Source organism: Cnephaeus nilssonii (assembly GCF_951640355.1).
Source record: "Cnephaeus nilssonii genome assembly, chromosome: 8".
Classification (NCBI taxonomy): Eukaryota; Metazoa; Chordata; class Mammalia; order Chiroptera; family Vespertilionidae; genus Cnephaeus; species Cnephaeus nilssonii.
This window is the reverse complement of record NC_137079.1, coordinates 74,177,496-74,204,339: the sequence shown is the minus strand read 5'-3', so window position 1 is coordinate 74,204,339 and position 26,844 is coordinate 74,177,496. Positions and strand designations below refer to the sequence as shown.

Below are 26,844 nucleotides of genomic sequence, written 5' to 3'. Positions count from 1 at the left end.
ACCAGTGCGTGCCATGGCAGCTCCTGAGTTGAGTGTCTGCCCACTGGTGGTCAGTGCACATCATAGCTACCATTCGGACGGACACTTAGCCTTTTATATATAGATTCTTTTAAATGAGATTATTTTGTATTCTGAAATCCATTTATTCAGCACCTAATATATTTATTAAAAAACTAAATGAATTGTTTATTTCAATTAAACTATTTCATAAAAATAGTTTATAATGTTCAATAAACAAAATATGTTCAGATAATGGAAGACTTCTGAAAGGTAAAATCTAGGTCCATCTGAGATAGTGATACGAAAAAGAAGGTAAGACCAACAAGATTCATAGAATTGTATACCAAAAAGAGTTAATTTTACTGTATGTAAATAAAAAAATGAATGTATGACAAAAATTCTATGTGAATGGACATAATTCTAACTTAATCTTGTTATAAATGCATAACCTCTTTATAAGAACAAAAATAATATACCCAGAGGACAGGGCCTAAATGAGAAATTTCTAGCAAATCCTTCAAGAGTCAGAGTATTTGAGAATGCAATTTCAGCAAAGCTATAATTGGTGGCAACATAAATGGTTTTATATTCAAAGATCTCAACTTGCCTCATAAAATAGTAATAAAAGCAAAAAGAGGATATTGAGAACGTTTACTGAGCATACACCAGGTGCCAGGTATTTGGCTAGGAATTTTACCCATGTTACTGTATTTCATTTTCATAGCAACCCAGGCAAATTAGGTGCTAATGTCCACATATAGTTACATATAGGTATGGTATAAACAGGATAAACAATGTGTTAATAAGGTCAAGATGGTTAGGACAAATGATTAAAAGTCATTTGTCTTGCTTTTCTAATACATGAGCAATGTTAAGCAAACTTATAGTATTAAGGCACTGTCTACCTACTTAATAAAAGCAAAATTTAAGTGCTCTTCATGTAACTTATAAAAAGAAACTCATCAACATTTCTGCCGCCTAAACACTAACCAGAAAATATTATCCATCACATGATAAATTAGTAATTTGTTGCTAGTTTGCATTTTTATTCAGAAGAAAAGCTATAAACAAGACTCCACTGGAACTTAAAAAAAATAATAGTAATATCATTTTACCATTATCTATCTAAATATATGCCCAGAGGAAACATCACATTCCATGAATGAGTATTATGATAAAAAAAAAAAAAAGCCTTAAAATTATTTGCTTGCCCAAACCAAACATCGGGTGAATTTCACAATTAATAGAATTTTATCGGTAAAATAAAACATCAGAATATAGCTTCCTCTTACCTTATAAAACAATCATTGCGAATGAGTAAAAGATGCTGAAGAATAGAAATAAAATATTTCTCTGCTCTAGTTTCCTTAACTGTGCTCCACACCATGTTGTAAACATCATATGCTTCAGTAAATTGATTAAGGAATATGTGGATTTATTTATCCTTTACACTGAACTGAAATAATATGACAGTCTCTGCTCTGTAAGACTTCTAAAGATTATTGTGTATCTCACCCTAAAATAGGCATCATGCATACCAACATGTAATCAAACACGGTTAGAACTGAGAGTAGAGGGAATTGTGTGTAAATGACAACCCAACACTTCTTGGCTTCTCCTCTACAATTCAACCAATCTCCCTCTCTAGAGCCAAGATGCTGCTGGAAGACAGGCAGCTGGCTGTGATTACAGTATTGGGTCTGGGAGAAGCCCCAGTGAAGGACAGGAACCTGGCAGATCTCTGAGACAACAAAACATGTGCAGATCCACAGAGTTCACAAGGGCCCATATGAGTATGTACCCAGGATGTTGGGCAAGAGCTAACCAGCAGGCTATGATCCCCTAATTCCTACTGCTGGAAGCATCAGAGGAGGGGAGTACCAAATATAAAAAGAAGAACCAACAGATTACACACAAAAACATAAGACACTAGTCTAACAGAAGTCACTTGTATATTGTAACATCCAATTACTTGTGTGTACTCATAAAAAATCACACATTAAGTAAAATATAAAAGTTTATATAATTATCCTCATTCACAAAGGCTTGAATTTATATTGTTTATTTAGAAGTTTACTATTTTATGGGATAAAGGTTGGTTTGTTAGGGTTTAGTAGTAATTTTACATATCTGAGTAGATTTTAGAACAAAAGGATATTCAAATTCAGCTTTAATATCTTGCAGACGATGAGAGAATTCAATCAAGTCTTCTTCCTTATGCTCATCAAAAACTTTAAGTTGTATATCCAGGCCATCATTCTTAATGCATTTTAAATTCTAGAGATATCAAATAGAAACTATGATAAACTTTTCATCCATAATGCAAAAATTAAATAAAAACATAAACAATAACCACGCAATTTGATTTATAACATTCAAACATTTAAAGTGTTACTCAAAAATCTTATCATCTAGCTTTAAAAAATAAATTTTAACATTCAAGCCTTTTTTCCCCCACAAATAAATTATTCTTGAAGGTAATTTACCTACATTTCCCCCTACTCAAGTACTCCTCTAATTTAAATATTAATAAGGAGACTGCAGAGCACTTACTGGCAGTATTTCTTTCAATCCACAACGCATAAATTCATTTCTGATGTGAAGCCGGAAGTCCAGATCATCAGGAGATGTAATAAGGGCATTGATGAGTTGCATACATGCTACCTGCAATATATTATACAGCCACAGTTAGACTTGTATTCCAACATTTAAAAAAAAGAGTAACAGAACCAAAACATCAAGGTTTTGTTCCAAATATTATCAAATATGTTCTTTCAGAAGAGAATCTATTAAAGCAATAATGCTTGTGTAAAATACTTTAGTCAATTATCCTATACTAGAGGCCCAGTGCATGATTGAATCATGCACGTGTAGGGTCCCCTACATGCTTTCACTTTTCGTGGTGGAGCTGGGTGCCTGTCCGCTGGTGCACCAGGCCTTTCAGAAGCCTCCGCCGAGCCTGGTGCACCAGCGGACAGGCACCCAGCTCCCACGCTTTTGATGGTCCGAGACCGCTGAGGGGGGCTACCCTGCTGTTGAGAGGCGCAGGGGGCGGGACTGTGCCTCTCAACAGCCGCTGAGGGGGGCTGCCGTGGACACCTGGCTACCCTGCCGATGAGAGGCGCAGCTGGGTGTCCACAGCAGGCCCCCTCAGCGGCCGCAGATCTGGCCGTTGAGAGGCGCAGGGGGCGGGAGTCCCACCCCCTGCGCCTCTCAACAGCAGGGTAGCCCCCCTCAGTGGCAGCGGATCCATGCCTCTCAATGGCCTGATAGGCCACCCTGAGTCCCGCCCCCCAGCCTCCCGCCGCCCAATCGTGGGCGTAGCGGAGTGATGGTAATTTACATGTTACTCTATTATTAGATAGGATAATAGAGGGCTAATATGCAAATCGACCAAATGGTGGAACAACCAGTCTCTATGACGTGCACTGACCACCAAGGAGCAGTCGCTCAACGCAGGAGCTGGGAGCAGGGCTCGTGAGTGCAGCGGCAGTGTTGGGAGCCTCTCCCACCTGCGCAGCAGCACTAAGGATGTCAGCACTAAGGATGTCCCGGGGGAGCGGACCTAAGCCATCAGTCAGACGTCCCCTAAGGGCTCCCGGACTGCAAGAGGGCGCAGGATAGAATTGTACACCAAAAAGAGTACGAATTTCGTGCACCAGGCCTCTAGTAAATTATATAAGAATTATAGTTTCAGTGGAGTTTCTTGTTTTTCAGGTAGTAAGAGGTCCTTGTGGGAGAGCAGAGGTGGGGAAACATTAGGCATTGGCACTATTCCATAGAAAACTTTACTCTAAACAAAGTTAATGTCTTGTCCAAAAATGTCACTTCATACACATATAACACAAACTGAACACATCCTAGTTGAAAAACTATAAATCTCAAATAAATGGCTAACACATAAAATAGGATAATAAGATAATTTTCCATCATCAAGGGAGATCCTAAGTCCCAAAGACTTCAAAGTCAGTAAGTGTCCTGCATCTGGTTGATGGGGTTGTTACAATCAAAAATATATTAGGAACACCACACAATTAATTACTAAAAGTTAATTTACCAGGCAATGGTTCTTATCCTTTGGCAAAAATTCAAAATTACTGTTACAACAAAAGCATAAAGAAATAATATAACTAATATTATTTATTGTTTAGTGTATACTTAAATGATAAAAAATAAAATTTCACTACATGTTTAACATTCCAACTTTCAACCTCTCCATTTTTTTAAAACCTAGCCTGAAATATATAGTTCATCATCTAAAATCCATATAATGGAAGCAAGAGAGATTATCTCTAGAGAAGCAAAAGTATGCTTTGCAGTTATTTTTTCTTAGTCTACATTCTACCAAAGTCTAGCAAGAATGACAGGCCTACTGATCAATGTTTAACCTCATGCTGTTCCCTAAATTGTCCTTTCTCTATCCCTTAAGGCAAGGTTTATATGAATTTAAAATGCCATTTTTGGATTAAGACACCAATGGGGGGTCTCAGTCCCTGCTGGTTGAAATATATAGTAATTGTCGTATTTTATATCTAACTGTTAAAATCTGACCAGTATCCTTCTACTGTCAAAACTTAAGACTGTTTAATGTAGGAGTGGATAATGTGCCAGAAGAGAGTAAAAAAAGGAAAATATATATTTTTTTTTAAAGAAAAAACTTTAAAAAGAGTCAATCTTTCTACTAGATGGTCACTGAACTGTAACCAGTTCATGTAAAAAGGTCAACTTTAAAATGCTTTCTTTCCACTTCCTTGACAGTCATTACCTGGTACCCACAATGCTTTTCTTGGCAATACTGTATAAATTTAAAAGATCACAAAGAGCATATAAATAACATTTCTGAACATTCAAAGAAATTGAATCAGTGTTAGTCAACAAGTTTCTGGAAAAGATGAAAATTAATGGCCACTCAAACAAAGCCACAAAAATAAATAACAAAAATTAGCAGCAAATTTCATCTAAGTGGAAATTAAATATGTGTAGAGAAATAATAGCATGAAATTTAGGAGAAAGAAGAGAAAAGGATAATAGAAAGTACTTCTAGGAAACATTCTAAAAGGCAATTCACCATAAAAGGAAAAATAGGAAATTGATTTAAATTAAAATGATGAATTCAGTTCTATAAAATTCCCTTTTCTCAATTCAAAAAATTTGCCATCATGACCTACAACCACTTTGATTAATTATATTATTTATAAGAATTATGCAAACATGTCTATAAATATATAAACAAAATATATTATTTCCTTATAGATATAAGAAATTCTATAATCAAGCTAAAGACTAAGGAGTTCCTTCTTTATTTTTTCATTTTCTTTTTTCTTTATTGATTAAGGTATTACATATGTGTCCTTATCCCCAGATTGCCCCCACCCCCACGCTCATGCCATCACCCCCCTGTTGTCTATGTCCATGGGTTATGCTTATATGCATGCATACAAGTCCTTTGGTTGATCTCTCCCCCTTAACACCACCCTCCCCTACCTTCCCTCTGAGGCTTGACGGTCTCATCGATGCTTCTCTATCTCTAGATCTTGTTTTTGTTCATCAGTTTATGTTGTTCATTATATTCCACAAATGAGTGAGATCATGTGATATTTATCGTTCTCTGACTGACTTATTTCACTTAGCATAATGCTCTCCAGGTCCATCCATGCTGTTGCAAATGGGTAGGAGTTCCTTCCTTTTTACAGCAGCATAGTATTCCATTGTTTAGATGTACCACTGTTTTTTAATCCACTTATCTACTGATGGGCACTTAGGCTGTTTCCAAATCTTAGCTATAGTAAATTGTGCTGCTATGAACATAGGGGTGCATATATCCTTTCTGATTGGTGTTTCTAGTTTCTTGGGATATATTCCTAGAAGTGGGATCACTGGGTCAAATGGAAGTTCCACTTTTAATTTATGAGGAAACTCCATACTGTTCTCCACAGTGGCTGCACCAGTCTGCATTCCCACCAGCAGTGCAACGAGGGTTCCTTTTTCTCTGCATCCTCACCAGCACTTGTCGTTTGTTGATTTGTTGATGATAGCCATTCTGAACAGGTGTGATGGTACCGCATTGTCATTTTGATTTGCATCTCTCAGATGATTAGTGACTTTGAGCATGTTTTCATATGTCTCTTGGCCTTTCTTATGTCCTCTTTCAAAAAGTATCTACTTAGGTACAAGAGTTCCTTCTTTTAACATATATATTGTTGTATCACATCATTTCACAATGATACAGCATTACCAGCAGCACTAGGTGCCAAATCAATTCCAAGAGACACTAAGAAGTTTCATGAACTATAAAGTAAACAAGACATGATTCCTGCCCAAATGTAAGTAAATAGGTACTGTGATTAAAAATATACTACATACTATGAGAGATATGTTCTTTATATAATGGGAATACGTAAAATATATAAAAACACATAAAAACAAGGATAGCTTAGTAATGGCACAGACTCCTAAGGTTTAACAGGAAGACAGCCTGATGAAGAGGAGGATTAAGATGTTGCCAGAAGAGGAATTAACATGTTCAATGACATGGGCTCTTTTGTTGAATTACAAGAAATTCAGATTTCCTAAGTAGTTTGTAGGGTGGGAAAGAGGTGAGCAGGGGAAGTCATGGTGATAAGGCTAGACAAAGAGATAGGTCAGATGAGGCACCACCTTGTGTGCCAAGTCAGAAAATTCAGATGCAATGAAAAATAGTAGAAATCATAAAGGATTTTATGCAAAGAGTCAATAATAGATGCAATAGATACAAGTTAAGAAGCTATTGCAGAAGTAACTTTGATAGACAGCTAAGGGAGGGCTTGAACATTTGAAATATAAAGAAGAAAAACAGATTCGGTGTGATGGCTGGATTGATAAGGGGTTGAGGAAGAGGAAAAGAATTTACAAGAGGCCTGCCACCTTTGTTGTTCAAGTGGATAGGAGGTGGTTTTTACAGAGATATAAATGCAAGGAGAGTAACAAGTTTTAGATGAGAATAGAATAAATCCCACTTTTAAATTATACAACTGAAATTAACAAAAATTAGTTATTGAGTACCTACCCTGTGTCACCTGGGGATATTAACAGACGTGCAAGGAAATAATAAGTGAGATGTTCGTGATAAAGAATTAATCACCATACTCTGCCTGATGTTCCAAAAACATAGCATATGATCTCCATTAATTTGCATTATGCCATACTAATTGCTTCAGTAGCAGTTCTGGAACTGAGCAGAGTAAGAAAACAAAGAGTTTCTGTCCTCCTTAAGATTAACTAAAGATTCTATCTTTGGACATCAGATTACAGTTCACTTTCTGTTTTATTAGCTCATGCATTTCATTCCTTCAAAGCCTATTTATGGTGCCTACTATGTATCAAAAACTGTTCTTTATGCTAGGGATACAGCTATTTAAAAAAAAAAAAAACACATAGAAATCTCTGTAAGAGACAGAGAGAGGAGTCAAGATTTGACTCCAAGTTTTTGTGCCTAAGCAATTCAAAGAATGTAACTGTTATTTATCAAGAAGGGAAAGACCATGGGAGAAATGGGCTTGGGAAGATAGATCAGGAGTTCATTTCCGGAGATATTAAATTGGAAATATCTATTTGTGATCTTTGTCAAAAAGAGTGGAGAAGAAAATTGGTCACAGGAAACTCTAGTTCAAGAAAGAGATCATCATAGCAAAAGTACGTAAACACCAAGATTTTAGATGGATCATCTAGGTCAGCGGTTGCCAACCTTTTGGACCTCATGGACCACCAGTTGGCGACCACTGATCTAGGGGGTAGTAGAGAGATAGAAAAAAATGACATAGAGGAACTGATAGGGGCATTTCAGCTGTAGGTTTCAATTTGTAGGTTGAGGAAATAAAGTAAAAAGCCAGCAGTGAAGTAGAAGAAAAGGAGATTTTTCCACATAAGTGGCATTCTGAAAGTATGGGAGGAAATTATCTCAACAGGGAGAGTGATCAACTGAGTCAAATGCTCTAACAGGTCAAACAAGATGACTAATCAATTACCACTGTATTTGCCAAACAAGTGATTGGAAAAGAACCGTTCTACAAAGGAGATAGTAGCTGTCCCAAGTGCAAAACACTTGCCTTCTCACGTGTACCTCATGCAACCAGTAAACAAAAGCACACAGTTAAAACTGGCTCAGAATATTCTCCATGTTCCAAATGCATCTGTCTACTTCAGAAATACTGCTCCTTAAACTTTGGTTTAAGCAAATCTACATAAAACACATCTCTTTAGGTGTTAGATCACAGACTCAATTTTAATCATTTGAAAAACTAATACTTTAAAACTCATTTTGTTACTCTTGTCCCAGTTATCAAAAAGAAACCTTACATGAGACTAGTTATTTTTAAACTAACTTTTAGCTGGATTTAGGATAGTTGAGGATTTCCTCAAGGACAGCAGCAGACTGATGATGCACAAGGACTGAGACCCACAAAGTCTACAGTGCCAAAGTTCAGTAAAATGAGCAGCCAAAACGGTAATTACAAAGAGTGGGACAAATGTCAGCAATCCAGTAACTCGAAGGCAAAGACACATACCAGGAGACAATAAAGTAGATAAACAGAAATCTCAGATATTCAATATGAAGAATAGAGCTGTTCAAAGGCAACCTTAAGAACACAGCAAATGATCAAAGGAAAATCATTACAAGTAGAAAAAGGTTAACAGCAAAACAGCCAGAATCTATATCGTTTAATCAGTGAAGCTTTCTGCCCTTGAAAGTAAGGTTTCTTTGTATGTGAATACATATCGTCCAAATTTCCTCCAGTACACAATTAACTGTTATCACCATGCTCAACACAAAGATGAGAAGAACAAAACACTTTATACATTTTTAACATTTGTTTTCTGGCCCTTTTGGACAAACAAGTTTAAGCACAAAACTCAAGATACACCAACAGGTGTGATGCTTGAGCACCAGCCACAATTCCTGCCCAATTTTTTCACAGGCTGCCAGGTCAGATGCTTTCTCCAGTACTGTGCTAAAGGAACAGAGATTATACCTAACAAACAGCAAACCAAGTATTCTTTAGAAAACTTACTCTTTGGTCAACTTGTTCATCCAACATCTAAATAGATGATTTTATAAGTAAATTGATGGCTCTACTACATTAAAAACAGGTGCAGAAGCTAAATCCAGACTGGAAACAAGTACCAGTAAATTACTTAAAAATTCTATCAGAATCTGTGAATAATATTTATTATCTGAGCATGAAAGATACCGCTTAGACTGCTATTCATCTTTCCTACCCCATAGCCGAAATCATCCGTCTTTCTCCATACAATCAAATTTCACATTTATCAAGTTAAAATGGATAAATGATGCTTACAGAGAAATATTTTACCTCCAGTGCAAATAAAGAAAATCTAAAAAATTGAAATTCACATACATTAATTCAGAATAAAAACTAAACAGACTACATAATGTAGACAAATACAAAAATAGTAAAGTACATCAGCATGTAACAGGGAATAAATTTTAAACTACTCTGACCATGAAATGGATTTAGAATAAAATGTACTGCCGAAACCGGTTTGGCTCAGTGGATAGAGCGTCGGCCTGCAGACTCAAGGGTCCCGGGTTCGATTCCGGTCAGGGGCATGTACCTTGGTTGCGGGCACATCCATCTCTTCCCTTATTCATGTTTGTTCTCTGACATAACTAATTCATCTCGCCTCTGATTAAGAAGCTTTACAAAACATATTTTCCCTTTAGTTAGTAATTAATGTAGGGAAAATACTACATGGCATTACATCAACCAAAATTAATGAAGTTTCATTTCATTCCATCTACCTCAATGTACAATGAGTGTATTGAAGCACCAGGAGCAACAGTTTGAAAGAGAAGTCAAGAAGGTGACCAGAGGAGGTTTAGTGGTCCACTCCTGCTCTAAGACAATTCTCCAGGGGTCTCTTACACTTCTGCATGTATTCTAAGTAGAGGCATTGATAATCTTTCCTCTGGATGATCTTTTTAAGGATGTTTGTATAGCCAGTAACCTTGGAACATAGAGGCATGTCTTCTCCCCAGAGCAGAGGGCACTCATGCTTTCTGTCTAGTATAATAAACACGATGTCGCCCTAACTGGTTTGGCTCAGTGGATAGAGTGTCAGCCTGCAGACTGAAGGGTCCCAGGTTCGATTCTGGTCAAGGGCATGTGCCTTGGTTGCGGGCACATCCCTGATAGGGAGTGTGCAGGAGGCGGCTGATCGATGTTTCTCTCTCATCGATGTTTCTGACTGTCTATCCCTCTCCCTTCCTCTCTGTAAAAAATCAATAAAATTGATTTTATATTTTAAAAATAAATAAATAAATAAATAAACACGATATCTCGTTGGGCAAAAGGCAGGCATACTTACCCCATTGTAAAAGATGTGGGTTCTCAAAACTCAAAAACCCTCTCCTAGGCCCGGCTGGTACGGCTCAGTGACTGAGTATTGACCCTATAAACCAGAAGGTCACAGTTGGAGTCCCAGCCAGGGCATATACCCGGGTTGCAGACTCAATCCCCAGTAGTGGGCATGCAGGAGGCAGCCAATCAATGATTCTCTTGCATCATTGATGTTTCTATTTCTCTATTCCTCTCCTTTCCTCTCTCTGAAATCAATATATATATATATATATATATATATATATATATATATATATATGTGTATATATATATATATATTTTTAAATCCTCTCATATAGCACAATCTGCCATCTTCAGACAGACCCTCCAAAGCTAAAAACTGGACTCAGTTATTTCTAAATCTGAGAATCCTAAAGTTTATCAGCCAGCTGGTAGGCCATATTGAAAGTACTGTCACCCATAGCTCCCCAACTTATAAAGGTCCCAATTCAGGGGGGACCCCCAACAACTATAGACAACATTTTCCTTCCAGAAACACTATGTACACCATATAGGGAATAAGACATTAACTTGCCTCTTTCTCCAAAAATACTGTGACTTGCACTAAGAGATGCTCAAGTGTTTAAGGAAACACTACAAGTATACCAGGTAGCCCTCTGACAACTATAAAGACCTCTCCTAATTGAGGCTATCCTTGACTACTCTGGGAAGCCTCCTGGAGAGAAAACTGGTCACTATTTTTATGTGAACCCTGCAGGCATTATTCATGAGTCACCCAATTAGAAAAGGTGGCAAGAAATGTGTCCTTGGCCCTAGTTGGTTTGCTAAGTGGTTAGACCGAGAGGTCTTGGGTTCGATCCTGGCCTCTGTTGGGGCCCACAGAAAGCAACCATTCGCTGTGTCTCTCTCATGTCAATGTTTCTCTCTCTCCCCCACCTCAACATCCTCCTCCTTCCCTTCCACTATGTCTGAAAATCAATGGGAAAAATATCCTTGGGTGAGGATTTAAAAAAAAAAAAAAAATGTCCCTGATTTTAGCTGAGATGATCAATGACACCACAGCAGCCCTGGAAGGCACTCAGATCAGCATTAACACACCGGCCAGATTGTTATAGATAAAATAACTGCCGTAGACTTCCTCTTGATTGAACAAGGGGAAGTCCATGCAATCAGTGATACATCATTCTGTACCTGAATTAATATCTCAGACCAAGTGGAAAGATCAATAGGAAAAATTAAGAAGAAAGCCTCCTGGTGTTCTAAAGCAGAGCTGGATGGACTACAGAATTTGTTCAGCTGACAGGATCTGGGACCTGGAAGGCTTGCTGAGGTCAATATTGCATGTCGGCCTCAATGTGCTGCTTGGAGTCCTGCTGACCAGCACTTTAATTAATACTTTAGGAGACAAACTAAACAGATTTCATCGCAGCCTCTATAAATTAGAGTGACTGCTGCCCATGATATTAGAATTGTATTCCCTAAACTCATGGCTTTTCTCAGAAACTGGCTGATGTAAAGCTCATACTCAAGCTAATGCTACTGCTATGATAATAAAGTCCTTTTTTGTGTCTGTCTTCCGACAACATCTATAAAACTGTGGTAGACTAACTTGTTAGTTTACAAGTGGTATACTAATAAAATTGCAGACCATTCATGTTCTTGACACTGCCCAGCTACATGTTCAGGAAGAAACCATAGGAAAGGGAAGGTGCAGCAGGCTGTCTATGTGGCATGATGACATAGACACAGAAGGAAAGCCTAACACCCACTTAAAAAACTCTAGAATTCCCACACTTGGTTTATTTCTTGACAAAAATCTACTGCAATTCAACCAGCCCTGAGACAACAGCAAATGTTCCAATAAACTTCAAAACCTAGATAACACCTCTGATACCCTAGCGAAGTATGGCTCTAAAAAGAGAAGAGACAAGAGAAATGAAAATAACAGATAAAATAAAAGTATAGCAGAAACTAAAGACTGGTTCACCTACACTTATTCCAACCCTTTTCTATTAAAAAAGACCTGGCCAACATGAGAGGAAAATGACATGTATGGAGACAGGACCCTGTGAAGGAAGGCTTGTGCTCCACTGTCTGTCCTAGTGTCTCGGGTGCTAACCAGAGTAGAAATGTTGTGAGTGATGTTTCCATTTGAACATCCCTAGGTGTGGTCTGGCATTACTCTGATTTTATACTAACCACACATGGTTCCCATAGCCTTCCAGAAATTCTGTAAGGTGCCCAGTACCACTTCCTGCTTGCATCACCTAGAGTATATTATGTTGCTTAAAGCTGAAAACCTCATTTGATACACTTGAAAAAAGAATAATGTACATTTATTTTAACTCTAATATTTGCATTTGTATGTCTTTCCTGATAGTGAGACACTCTAAAGCCTGAAAATAATTTTAAATTACTTCTGTTACTCAGTTTTTCACTTTTATATTAACTATTTGGGGAAAGGGGGAACCACTGCAGGGCAGCAGAAGTATGTTCATTCTATCAGAATCATAACAGTCAAATTATCTTCATTATTATCAGACTCAAGAAAATCTAACAGTCCTCCTTTAATATACTTTACAAGAAAAGAATGATTTTTTTTTCTTTTACTACCACCCATTTCCCCCAATTTAAAAGCAAACAATTGGGTTCTATTTCATTCAGTGACAAACAACTTTTCATTTTAATTTGGTGATCTGCTAATATCATTCAAACTAGTACATTTTATTAAATGCAAATTATAGACCTAATAAAGTAAAATGGGTATTTAGAAAAATAGCTTTATGGGAAAACTGATAACCAAGCTAATTTTAAAATATACTTTATATTGTAGAAAATTTAGAAGTACTAAAAAGGAAATTATTTTTAGATATTACTAAAGGGCTGCTTCATCATTTTAAACATAATAGAGCACAATCAGAAATCCTAGAAAACAGAAATCTACTCACTCCTCACACACCCCCAAATTAGCTACCTAGAAAATGGGACCTCTTTTAACTTAAGCTTGCCACCTCCTAGCTATTCCACACATTAGGCTTCATAATAATGAGAAACCTCAATGAGAGAGTAAAACACCACAACAAAATGATAAGAAATAACTATTGCCCTGAACAGTTTGGCTCAGTGGATAGAGCATCGGCCTGCAGACTCAAGGGTCCCAGGTTCGATTCAGGTCAAGGGCATGTACCTTGTTTGCGGGCACATCCCCAGTAGGGAGTGTGCAGGAGGCAGCTGATCGATGTTTCTCTCTCATTGATGTTTCTAATTCTCTATCCCTCTCCCTTCCTCTCTGTAAAAAATCAATAAAATATATTTTTTTTTAAAAAGAAATAACTATTGTTTTCCACTGTCTATATTCTTAATCAAGAGCATGCAAATTTAACCTGAACTTATCCAAAATTTGAGAAAGAAATTAATTTAAGTGATGCTAAAATGACCTTTCATTTCTCAATGAAAATTAAACTTTAAGAACAATATCAAGGAATTTATTTTAATGTTTACAAGGCATCAAAACAATAAGAACACTAACCATAAAAGAAAATATAATTACAACTAGTCCTACTCCCCTCCACCCTTATCCCCTTACAGTAAATATGGCAAATAAGCAGTCATTAAAAAGAACTTTTCGACTTGTGTGCATCCATAACCAGTGGTTAAGGACAACAGGAGGGTGGGGGCATGCATGAGGAGGGGTGTGGGATGGGAATGGGGGGATGAGGACAAATATGTGATACCTTAATCAATAAAGAAATTAATTAAAAAGTAATTCTCTCCACACATATCCATAGCTGCATTTTTCATAATAGCTAAAAAGTAGAAACAACCCAAATGTCCACCAAGTGCCAAATGAAAAACAAAATGCAGTACACATCCACACAATAGAATGTTATTTGCAATAAAAAAATGAAATTCTGATACATATTAAGTACATGAAGCCAGTAACAAAGGACCAGAAATTGTATGATTTCATTTATACCACATGTCCAGAATATGAAAATCTATAGAGATAGTAGATTAATGGTTGGGAGAACAGGGGTAATGCAGGATGACGGGTAAGGGATGAGGAGTTTCTTTTGGGGATGATGAAAATGGCCTAAAATTGGGATGAAGATTGCACAACTCTTCAAATAAACATAAAAACACTAAACGGTATACTTCAAAGTAGGTAAATTATATAATGTGAATTTCATCTTAATAAGGCTATTTAAAAAAAGAAATCACTTCAAAACCATATCAAGTCTTTAGACATATTTATTTCGAATTTCTTCAAGTCTTGGTAACATCTTGTATTATAATACAACTAGAGGGCCTAGCAGCTGCCAGCTTCCAGCTGCCAGCCGGGTACACCCTCCCTTCCCCTGGTCGCTTCACGCTGCCAGGGTCTCCCTCCCTTCCCCCAGCCACCTGCAGGTGCCAGTCGGCCGGGGCCTACCTCTTCCCCCCGCCGGCCCTTCCCCCTGGTTGAACTCCCGGACAACTCCAGGTAAAAGGGACAATTTGCATACTACGCTTTTATTATAGAGGATATCAAAACTGGGAAGTTGAAATCGGTACAATCCACAGAGCTTATTCAGATTGTACCAGCTTTATGCTTATGTGCACGTATGCATGTGTAGTTCTATGAAATTTTATCACATGAGTACATTTATATAACCATCACCACAATCAACACACACAACTATTTCAATCACACAGACTCCCTCCTGCTACTTACTTGTGGTCACACTCAACACTTTCCCAGAACCCATGCCAAACCTTTGGCAACTACTAAACTGTCTCCATCTCTATAACTAAGTTATTTGAAAAATCTATACTAATAAGAGAGAAATATGGTAATTGACTTATTACTATATATTTCCGCGACACCCACAGTCAAATCAGGAGGCAATATGCAAATTAGTGGGACAAAGATGGTGGCAGCCACAGAGCCAGCTGGAGTGTTTTGGAGGCTTGAGTCACCCCCCCCCCCCCCCCCCCGTGACAAAGGAAGCCAAGCTTCCTGCCTGCCTGGGCTGGCCGCTGAAGAAGAGGCCTGTGGATGGTGGCCTTGCTTGGAGCCAGCCTAAGTGTGTGGGAGGCTTGGGTCGCCTGGGCAGGCTGCCAAGGGAGGGGCCTGCAAAGGGCCCTCAGCCCCTCACCCAGGCTGGCCATGCCCCCCATGGGGTGAGGGTCCCCGCTGGGGGGCGTGGCCAGCCACCCCAGCAGGGACCCCCACCCTGAAGGGGACGTGGCCAGCCTGCAAACCACTACAGGCCCCTCGCCCAGGCTGCCCCGCCCCCCAAGGGAACCCCCACCCTGATCCAGGACACCCTTCAGGACAAACCAGCCAGCCCCCAACCATGCACCAGGCCTCTCTCTATACTAATAAAAGGGTAATATGCTAATTAGACTGGGAGATCTTCCAGGAGACCTTCCGGACATTGTTCTGGACAAAGCCATGGTGGCAGGGCTGAGGTAGAGGCGGTTAGGGGCCAAGATGGGAGGGCAGTTGTGGGTGATCAGGCCAGGATGGGACGGCAGTTGGGGGTGAGCAGGCCAGCAGGGGGGGGGGGGGCAGTTGGGGGCGAGCAGGCCAGCAGGGGGGCAGTTGGGGGTGAGCAGGCTGGCAGGGAAGGCAATTGGGGGCAAGCAGGCCAGCAGGGGGGGAAGGCAGTTGGGGGTGAGCAGGCCAGCAGGCAGAGTGGTTAGGGGCAGGCAGGCAGGCAGGCGAGCAGTTAGGAGCCAGCAATCCCGGATTGCAAGAGGGATCGGGCCTAAACCAGCAGTTGGACATCCCCCGAGGGGTCCCAGATTGGAGAGGGTGCAGGCCGGGCTGAGGAACACCACCCCCCCCATGCACAAATTTCATGCACCAGTCTCTATATATATAAGTCTAATATGCCAAGTGTCCCCTCGGGAGTTCAACCGGCCAGGACTTCGATTGCTCGCTTTGACATATGCTGATCACCAGGGGGTGGCGCGGAATAAAGGAAGGCTGTGGCCAGCAGCTGGCAGCCAGGGAAGAAAGGTCCTGGCTGGCAGCTGCTAGGGATCCTACCTGTGCACAAATTTTGTGCACTGGGCCTCTAGTGTTATATAAAAGGAATCACACAATGTGTAAACTTTTAGAATTGGCATTTTTCAATCAGGATAATTCTTTGGAGATCATGCAAATTGGATATATCAATGGTTCACTCCTTTTTGTTTCTGAGTAGTATTCTATGGAATGGCTGCACCACTGTTTAATCAATCACCTGTTCACGGACATCTGGGTTGTTTCCCGTTTGGGGCTATGACAAATAAAGGTGCCACAAAAATTTGTGTGTGGCTTTTTGTGAAAACATAAATTTTCATAAATGTGGGATAGATATTCAAGAGTGTAATTACTGGGTTGTATAGTTAAATACCAATTTTAATATCAACACTGGTAATGTTCCTGAAAAAAAAATGAAGATCACTTTCAATCTCCACTCTCCACTGACTTTGTTTAATTTAACAAAATTACTCTCTAAAGCTGGCTTTTAACTCAACAATTCTGCTAAAGGACCAAGTACTGCACTAAGCATTTTAAATACATTATCCTATGTAATCCTTGCATCAACAATGAACTAGGTATTAATATTATCTTCATCTTACAACTGAGAAAGCTGAGCTATAAAAGAGGCTTAGGAAGTGAACCAGAGTCACACAGCTAGGATGTAAAGAGATGGGACTGAAATTCAAGCCTGCCTGACTCAGAAGTCTATTCCTTTCATCTCAATACACTACACCTCCCATTTCTATACTGTGTGTGTGACTAGATGCAAAAAGTATATAAAGTTTACAGTGAGAATTACAGTTCACAAATGAGATTTTTTAAATTAGACATGATCTCTAATGTAGTACATAAATAACCAACATTAATCTAATATTCTATCGATATTTGCACAAATATTGTATATGGGGAAAATAAATGAGTACTGGAGGAAAGTTCACATAAACTAATCCTTTAGTTTTTCCTTAGGAAGTTTCTTTTGGTTTATTCATTAGCCTTGCAGTGAATAGGAAACCTGAGGACAGGTTAAAAAAAAAAAAAAGAAGAAGAAGAAGAAGAAGAAAACAAGGGAAAGGAGAGTAATGATGTATGAATTAAAAGCCCTTCACACACCAAGCAAGTGAAAGAGCAGGGTCTGTGTCCAAGGTGGATTACACATCCCAGATCCTCACTTATAGGCCCTCCAATTAGCCCAGGTAAGTAAGAGGAGCCCATTCCCAGAGGCCCCATTAACTGGACCTCTGCAACAGGGACCACAGCACAATTCCATGCCTGCCTAATGCCCAAAGAAACAAATCACAACAGGATTCTTCAAAAGCACTGCCATCAGAAATGTTATTGGAGCAAACACTATCATAAAAAATGTCATAACAAACTTTTTAATTTTACAGTTCCTCACATTTTCTGATTTTTTTGCCATAAATGTTTTTTACCAATATTGCCTTAAATATACTCACACTTGATTAGCAATGATTATAACAATAATTACAGGTATAAAAACTAATCATTTTTCTTTGCTTAAGGAGAAATTAAATGAATATTAGTATGCAACTTGGATACTATAATGTTTAATTCTAAATTGACTTTTGGGGAGCACTTAAATAATTTTGAAAATCTAAATAACTATACCTTGCACCAAATTATTACTCGTGTTAACTCCCAACTTTTCAGATATACAAACTAATACAATGAGGAGCCATAATGAGAAATTACAAAAATCTCTTCAAAATTATAATAATCAACTTATGAGACTAACATAGAATAAACAATTTGTAGGACTATAATTATATAGTTTACAGAGAAACCTAGTAAGTCAACTTCTAGGAAAGTAACCTACGGAAATAACTGCAGATGTATACCCAGTTGCATCTGTAAGAAAAATGATATAGAATATATTGGAATTCTATACACTTCTTGAAAATGCTCTAAAATAGTATACGGCATGCAAGATTTCCTATTATAGTGTTCAATATAAAAGTCAGAAAACAGTTACAAAACAATGTGTATGATACACATGAAACCTACTTGCAGTTGAACTGAATTGTGCCGAAGACCTTCCACAATAGAAGAAAACCTGTCAATTCTTCTTTCTTCTCCAGCTGATGTTAAAGCTTCTAAAACATCTTCAAGGCTATTGGAAATTTTGGATTTACTAATTAAATTGCAAGCAACAAATAACCCAAATGCCATAGTTTAATTGCTTGATTTAACAAACTCTGAAGTCACTACTTCCAGGCAGTAAATAACATTTTTTAAATGGCTTACACAATATGTATCAGCAGTTTACATAGCATGTATCAAGCTCTAAGCAGGTTATTTTGATCCATTTATTCCTCATAATAATCCTATGATGATGTTTATTCACCAAGCATTTATATAGTGCTTACTATACATCAGGCACTTTTTGAACCAGTTTACAAATAGTAACTCATTTTAATGTATATAATTCTATGAAGTAGGTATTACCATTATCCCATATTACAGATAAGGCAACTGAAGCAGAAAAGGTTAAGCTATTTGTCTCACATCTACTAAATGGTTATGCAAAGATCTAAAACAATATAGTCTGTGTAGTAAGCACCATATAAATGCTTTTAACCACTACACTCTTCTTCCTCTCAAATATAGTAAGTGAAGGTCTGGTAGCCAAAAATATATAGTGGTTAGAAATAATAGTCAAATATAAAAAGTAAGTGCTGCAAGAACTATACTTGCTCCTCCTTTAAAAATAGCTATGTTGTTCTAGCTGGTTTGGCTCAGTGGATAGAGCGTCGGCCTGCAGACTGAAGGGTCTCAGGTTCGATTCTGGTCAAGGGCATGTGCCTTGGTTGCAGGCACATCCCCAGTATGGGGTGTGCAGGAGGCAGCTGATCGATGTTTCTCTCTCATCGATGTTTCTTTCTATCCCTCTTCCTTCCTGTCTGTAAAAATCAATAAAATATATATATATTTTAAAATAGCTATGTTAATAGGACCTGGCATACTGTAGAAGGTCAGAGAGTTCCATAGTTTGTGAACATAGACGTATAGTCCTAAGAGTTATTTACATTATTTTGAGTACTATTCTGAAATAAAAAAAACAATAATAAAAATAATATGGAGCTAGGAAAAGAGGAAGGAGAATAGGAGAGAAAACAAAGGATAAAGAAAGAAAAAGGAGCCCTAGTTGGCCTTCGGACTGAAGGGTCACTGGTTTGATCCCAGTCAAGGGCATATGCCTGGGTTGCGGGCTTGATCCCCAGTGGAGGATGTGCATGGGGCAGCTGATCAATTATTCTCTGTCATCATTGATGTTTCGCTCTCTCTCTCCCTCTCCCTTCCTCTCTAAATCAATAAATCAATATTTTATTTTTTTAAAAAAAAAAAAAAGAAAGAAAGAGCCTTAACCGGTTTGGCTCAGTGGATAGAGCATCGGCCTGTGGACTGAAGGGTCCCAGGTTCGATTCCGGTCCAGGGAATGTACCTTGGTTGCGGGCACATCCCCAGTAGGGGGTGTGTAGGAGGCAGCTGATTGATGTTTCTCTCTCATCAATGTTTCTACCTCTCTATCCCTCTCCCTTCCTCTCTGTAAAAATCAATAAAATATATATTTTTTTTTAAAAAAAAAAGGAGAGGAAAAGAAGAGAAAGGGACGAAGTAAGGGATAAAGGAAAAGAGAAGAAAAAGGAAGTGTGAGAGAAGAACAGAGGAAGGAGGGAAGCAGAGGAAGGAGGAAGATGCAGGAAGAATAGAAGGGAGAGAAAGGGAGAGAAGGAGCACAGGAAGTACCTTACGTGTCAACATTAATTTCAGCCTGGAAGGAAACTTGAATTGGGGTGGTGAACATACAATACAATGTACGAATGATGCATTATAGAATTGTACCCCTGAAACTTACATAGTTTTATTAACCAATGTCACCACATTAAAAAAATAATAATAATAAGTTTGCTCTTAGGTTCCTACACCAAAATTAATATGGCCTTTTTGAAATGGGAAATGGAAAGTGTTGAGGCTGTACACCTGGCTTTGCAAGCAGGGACTGCAGCAGACAGTCTCATCCATTGACACTCTCTAGAGTTGTATATGGGGCAGAGGGGCAGGGCTGAGTGCTGTCTGTGGACTCTCCAACTAGGTCCAAATTTCGTGGTTCAACAGTCACCAGTCACAGCAGAATCACAAATACAATTTTCAAATGTGTGCAGGAGATTCCACTTACAGGGCTCTGCCTACCCAAATATGAGAGGGCTATTTGCTTGTTCTTTTGGTGGTTTGGTTTTTATAGCTTTACTCGTTTAAAAAAGTTTTTTTCAAAAATTTTTAAATGCTTCCCTTTATTAAGAACTGCCAATCTTCTTTATAAAAATAGTTCATCTTTAATAATTATCTTTTAATATGTATGTAATGGTCTTTTAGTTACAGCCCTAAGAGGTGAATAATGCAGTTTTTTAATATATCTTTATTGTTGAAAGTATAATAGCTGTCCCCCTTGTTCCCCCCACTGACCCCCTCCTCCCGCCCCTCCTGTGAATAATGTATTTAAAAGCTTTAGCATATATTTTATGATTGAAAGCTAGTAAAATACAATATCCTCAACTAGTAAAATGCAATTCTTTATGTCACTTTCTAAATATGCCTTACATACAGATTTTCAAATACTATATTAGCTTTTACAAGGGACTATACATGACCTACACTTTGAATTAATTCTATCTGAAAAAATATCACATACAAAGCAGAACTCATTAGTATATTTTTCAAAGTCTTCATTTAGAATTTTTATTTAGGGTTTGAGTTCAAACCAGTTTGAAATAAATAAGATGAAGAAGTCAGTTTTTCACAGTCTATATGAATCTAAACCAGCTGCTTAAGTATACTTTATTTCCTTAAATTCTAGACTAAAACACAATCGATAATGAAAACATTAAATAACTCCCATTGCATTAAGTCATTCCAGGAGAAGAGAAATGAGCTGAGAAGACTCACATGCTCTCCTCCCCCACGATGCACACTGCGGAGAGGAGCTTCACCACGTCTGTCATCATGCTGGGCTGCTGGGGATCGATGGCCCTGGCCAGTAAAGACAGACTCCGCTCTTCACTCATAATCCTTTCTAAACCATACTAGAACATTTTGGAAATAAGAGGTTAAATGTTAACAGTCAGTTTCATAAAACAGTGTTCTGAAAAAAATGAAGTTATCAAAAAATGTTTATAAGATAATATATTTTTATACTTAGTAAAGAATGTATACAATAAATAATGAATAACATCCTAAAACAATTCATAGAAATATACACGTTACATCAAGAACTATGAGAATCAACCAAATCCAGAAAACCACTCAAAGGTGATTTTGTAACAACAATAACTGATAATTATTAACATAGATAAGTGACCACTGGAAAAAGAGAGAAGCATACTAAAATGCTGAGATTTCCCAACAGAGACATATAATGAAGAGTCAGATACTGAAGTAGATACTAAGGCCATAAGATCCTTCATGAGAAGTAAGCGACATATGACCACAAATATATGCACAATGTCCCAGAGAAATATACTGTGAACTGCATGTGCAATGTAAAATTTACAAGCAAAATATCAAACTAGTTTTAAAAGAACTATTTCAATATATCCAAAATGTTATCATTTCAACATAGAATCAAAATAAAACATTCACTGATGAGACATTTTACTTTTTTCTCCCTGAGTAATCAAAGTCTAGTATATATTTTACACTTACAGCATATTTCAGCTCAGACTAGCCACATTTCAAATGCTCAATAGCCACATAAATATAGCAACCACATTATACAGTGTAGGCCCAGAGAGTAGCCCCTAGTTCATAAACAGGCAAAAGCTGAAGGATGATGTGGACATATAGAAACTGCCATAAGGAACATATGTATTCTGATCGAAATAATATTGTATCATCAGAAAACTACTGTAGTTGTAAACACTTTATAAAAATGGGATGATTTGGGATAAGGATAAAGTTTGATTGCTACTGCCAAGTTGTCACATCCAATTAGAAGTAGTTATGTTAATGACTTAATGTTTTGATTTAATGATGTATACATCTCTGAAGGCCCTTTTAAATCTATGGAAGACAAATATCAAACAATAAAGAATGAATAGAATCAATAAAACAATGCTATTTATCTACCATGCATCCCAGAGAATCCTCTAAAGAGTAAGAAATTGTTTGATTACAGTTACTCCTAAGAATTAAAAAGGGCCTTATTCCAATTATAAACCTATGAACTATGGCTTACACTCAAAATTAGTATTAGATATAAGTAGCAAAGTTGAATCTATAACAAGCTTAGACCAAATGTTTTGAGTGTTATGAAACTTTAGTTATAACTTTCCTACTGTAAATGTCATTTATATAAAGAAATCTTCACCCTATGCTAAAATATTGCATTTGCCTTACACTACTATCTAGGGAACACAGGTACAAAGGAGGAAGGACAAACAAAAGGATCAGTCTTGCCCAGCCATTGTGGCTCAGTGGTTAAGAGTCAACCCATAAACCAAGAGGTCGCTAGTTCAATTGCTGGTCAGGGAACACGCCTGGGTAATGGGATCAATCCCTGGTAAGGGGTGTGCAGGAGGCAGCCAATCAATGTTTATCTCTCATTGATGTTTCTATCTCTCTATCCCCTATCCTTCTTCTCTTTCTAAGATCAATAAAAGTATATTTTTAAAAAAGACTTCTCTGCCTTGATGATAGAAGTTTACAGAGATAACTAGAATGGCCAGGAAATGCTCACTTTTGTGATGCCATGGGCTGTTTCATACCTGTAAACAAAGAATAAAAAAGCAGGCACAGGGCCAGAGACTACATAATATGCCTTGATAATCATTCCAGAAAATTGTCAGAGGCTTATAAAGTACCACTTAGATCCAATTCAAAAATGTCAATCAGTCAAGGATTACCAAGAACCATGGGACTGGCTCTGTCCTAAGAAGCCTAAGGATTGAGAAAAGCTTGCCGCCAGCATTTCCCCCTCATTTCCCACCCACCTGGTTATCCTTAGCCAGTGCCTGTCCTTCTGGAAAGATAATCCTGTGGCTGCTCCAACCGAAGAATTTTCATACTGATTTCTTCCAAGTTATACTACCTACCTTCACTGTCAAGCCCTAAATCATCACGTATGAAGGGTAGAATAGGAGTGTTCTCTGATCTCATAGTTGTGATAACCATTCTGTGACCCCCAAAGCTCCATCATAGGCACTACTCTCTGATTCTTGCTAATGTAAAAATGTGTAGTGATCATTTTAAGTCTGGAATGAGGCCAGATTGTAACTATTCAGTATCTAGAACTAAAGATAGAATTGCTGCCCACTTGTGTAAAATTACTCTCATTCAATTATTTAAAACACAAAGCAAAAGGAAACAAAAAATGTTGACTCTAGTCTGTGGAAGAAATAGTCAACTTACCAGTGCTGGCATGGAAAGTGCATTAAATGAAGATTATTATAAAGTTAGAGAGGTGGTGACAAATTGTGGAAGATCTAAGGATGTCTCTCCACTCAATGTCAAAGACCCACTCTGGATTATATGAAAACCCGTGTGTTCTAAACAGGTTCCATTTGCATTCTACACGAAGCCTATTATTACCTAATAGATGGAATCTCAGGCCAACGAAGAAGTGTTAGGTAGGGGAAGGTCAATACCTCTTGTACAGGATGCCCAACACTACATGTAAACTGGTGCAGAACAACTCCCCTACCCTTCCCCATTCACACATCAGTGAGTTCTTTCTAGTGGCACAGACATTGTGGGGAGTGGGGCTGGCTTCAGGAGTAAAGCACCCTTGCTAGAGATGTACTACTCAAAGCCACATGCAAAAATTTAACTGACCAGAAGGAAGGCCCTCTTCTTATTACCTTTTAATTTAAATAAATTAACTTTCCATCCTAACTTTTATTTTCCTCCTAATATTCACAATCTTTTTCCGTTTAAAAATATTAGTTAGTCCATGCCCTGGCTTGGTTTGGCTCAGTGGATAGAGCATCGGACTGCAAACTGAAGGATCCTGGATTGGATTCTGGTCAAGAGCACATGCCCAGGTTGAGGGCTCGATCCCCAGTAGGGGGCATGCAGGAGGCAGCCAATCAATGGTTCTCTCTCATCATTGATGTATAAATCTCTCCCTTTCCCCTCCTCTATTAAATCAATAAAAATATTAAATATATATATTTAGTCCAATTTAGTGTTATAAGAAATTCACTTTCATATGACATTATCAAATTGCTTATTAATTACATACACAATTACTAGTACTGTACAAAATAAGGTACCACATTTTCGTATCCTAAAGCCTACACTGATCATCATTCAGGGACCTCTTACAAAGACTGCTCAGTGAGGTACAGCGAAAATCACCAACAGGTCTTGGGAAAAAATAAAAACCTTCATCAAAAATTTTAGACAGATATACTACTAATTCTAAGTGTCAGTAACTTAACTTTTCATTCTTATTAGCACAAGTGATATCAATAAATACCAATAGCAATATATTTCAGCTCCACATATACAAACTCTAAGCAATACAATGTTATTATAAGAAGTTACATTGTATTCACTAGAATATAAATGCAAACTTTAATTCAAATCTAATTCAGTCCAAGTAGAAATACTGTCTTCAATATGCCATCTCACTTTAACCATGATACTCTTCTCAAATTCAAATTATGATGTACCTACCCCTCTGGTTTAAAAAAAGGTTTCTGGGTTTTCTCTATTCTGAGACTTTCCCGTACTAGTGAAATCTTCAATTTCTATATTTTCACTTTAAAAGGAGCCCCGTAAAGCACTACTATGTACTCACAATGGGGAAAGCCCTCTCCCTGCTGTTTCTGATTCTTTTATTCATTTATTCTTACAACATATTTTACAAAATATCTAAAACCTACTTCTCACAGGACAGAAAAAAGACTTGTGATTGCTATATCAGATATTTCCCTTGAAAATCTTATTAGAAGGGGGAAGAGAGGAGGAAAATATTTCACTGGTTAAAAATAGAAAACTTAGCTTCAGAATGTCGAAAAATACATAAATAATTCAGTAAGATAAAAATAATTAGAAAACATAAATAGTTGCTACATTTAGGAAAAAATATATAAAATAAATGTTAATAATTTAAATATCAATACTTAGGTGTAAAGTCCTCTAAATGTTTATTCTAAACATGAGAATAAGGCAAAATATTAAAAATAAAATTAATCAGAAATATAGAGTTTTGCTATAAACCACAAATCATCACACCACCATAAGTACAATCTCCTCTCCAGCTACTAAAACCACTATCATTACTCACACATCCTGAGGTAGATGTGTTTAGATACTGGATCTAAAAATATGACATGGGATAGAGAAATTTCTTCAATTAAGTGTAAATCAAGCATGTCAAACTCGCAGGCTGCGTGTGGCTCACAACGAATATTTTTGCAGCCCAGCCAATATAACGGTATGTAAAAAACATCTTAATAAAAATTTCATAACTTAATTTTTACAATATTCTGTTATACATAATTATTAATAACGAACTACAATGTCCAGTAATGTCTGATTACTATAATTGTGTTGCATTCATTTCCCTTACGCGCCTTACGTGCAGGCCACCATTTCTCTCCACTAATACTAGCAGCAAATATTTTAGCAGCCAATTGCCACATCATTAGTCTTGTACTGACTTGTTTGGTGTGCACAACAGGAAATGTTTCACTTTCAAAGAACAAGTAAAATAGGTTTATTTGCGTTATTCAGTGTCTGGTAAGTTAATGTTCAAGAAAAAATACAAATTTTTATTAAAATGTTCTATTATTTTATATTAACGATTATTCATTTATTTCAGCCCTTTGTATTCAGCACATCTCTATCGAAATAAACCTGTTTCTATGAAAATTGAACCTTTTGTTTTTTTGCAGTCCACATAAACTTAAACCTTATTTATTTGGCCCGTGTTAGCCTTTGAGTTTGACATGCTTGTTGTAAATGAAAAACTTCAGAAATCCTAACTTCAGCAAAGAGCTTAAAGTGTTTCTCTCTTCTAACGTATTCCCTTTAAATACGCAAACTCTGCAGACCTGTCATATTACTCTTGGTCTGAATAGTACTTGTATTAAACATCACTGTCCCATTTCTGGGACCTGTATATCTGCTTTTGTTACTTGCATTGTAGAGTTAAATCCGTAAATTATAAAAAGTTAAGTCTTTCCCAACTTGATTCTTTGGTAATAAATATTACTGCAAACCACATTTAATAATCATATATGATTTCAAAGTTGATTAATGCTACAGTTTTGAAAATTAAAAGAGAGAGAGAGTAGAGGGAGTAGAGGGAGTAGAGGGAGTGGGTGAGAAGAAAAGGGAAGAACAAAAAGAAGGATAAAAAGGGAAGGAGGGAGGGAGGGAGGAAAGGAAGAAGAGAAAATTAATCTACACATGAGAAGTTAAGTGCCAGAAGAAGGTCCATTCATACCC

General features: G+C 37.6%; 1 protein-coding gene across 3 annotated transcripts in view; it reads right to left on the bottom strand.

The window, feature by feature from the left end:
- DIAPH3 (diaphanous related formin 3) overlaps positions 1–26,844 on the bottom strand; it is a 551,015-nt gene that overhangs the window by 371,578 nt on the left and 152,593 nt on the right. For all 3 annotated transcript variants that reach the window (XM_079778831.1, XM_079778832.1, XM_079778833.1), the window contains 5 exons: positions 21,337–21,473; positions 18,397–18,502; positions 2,554–2,664; positions 2,159–2,277; positions 1,293–1,409 (listed from right to left, as the gene is read on the bottom strand). In XM_079778831.1, the coding sequence (XP_079634957.1) occupies positions 1,293–1,409; positions 2,159–2,277; positions 2,554–2,664; positions 18,397–18,502; positions 21,337–21,473 (590 nt within the window). The remainder of the gene's footprint in view (positions 1–1,292; positions 1,410–2,158; positions 2,278–2,553; positions 2,665–18,396; positions 18,503–21,336; positions 21,474–26,844) is intronic.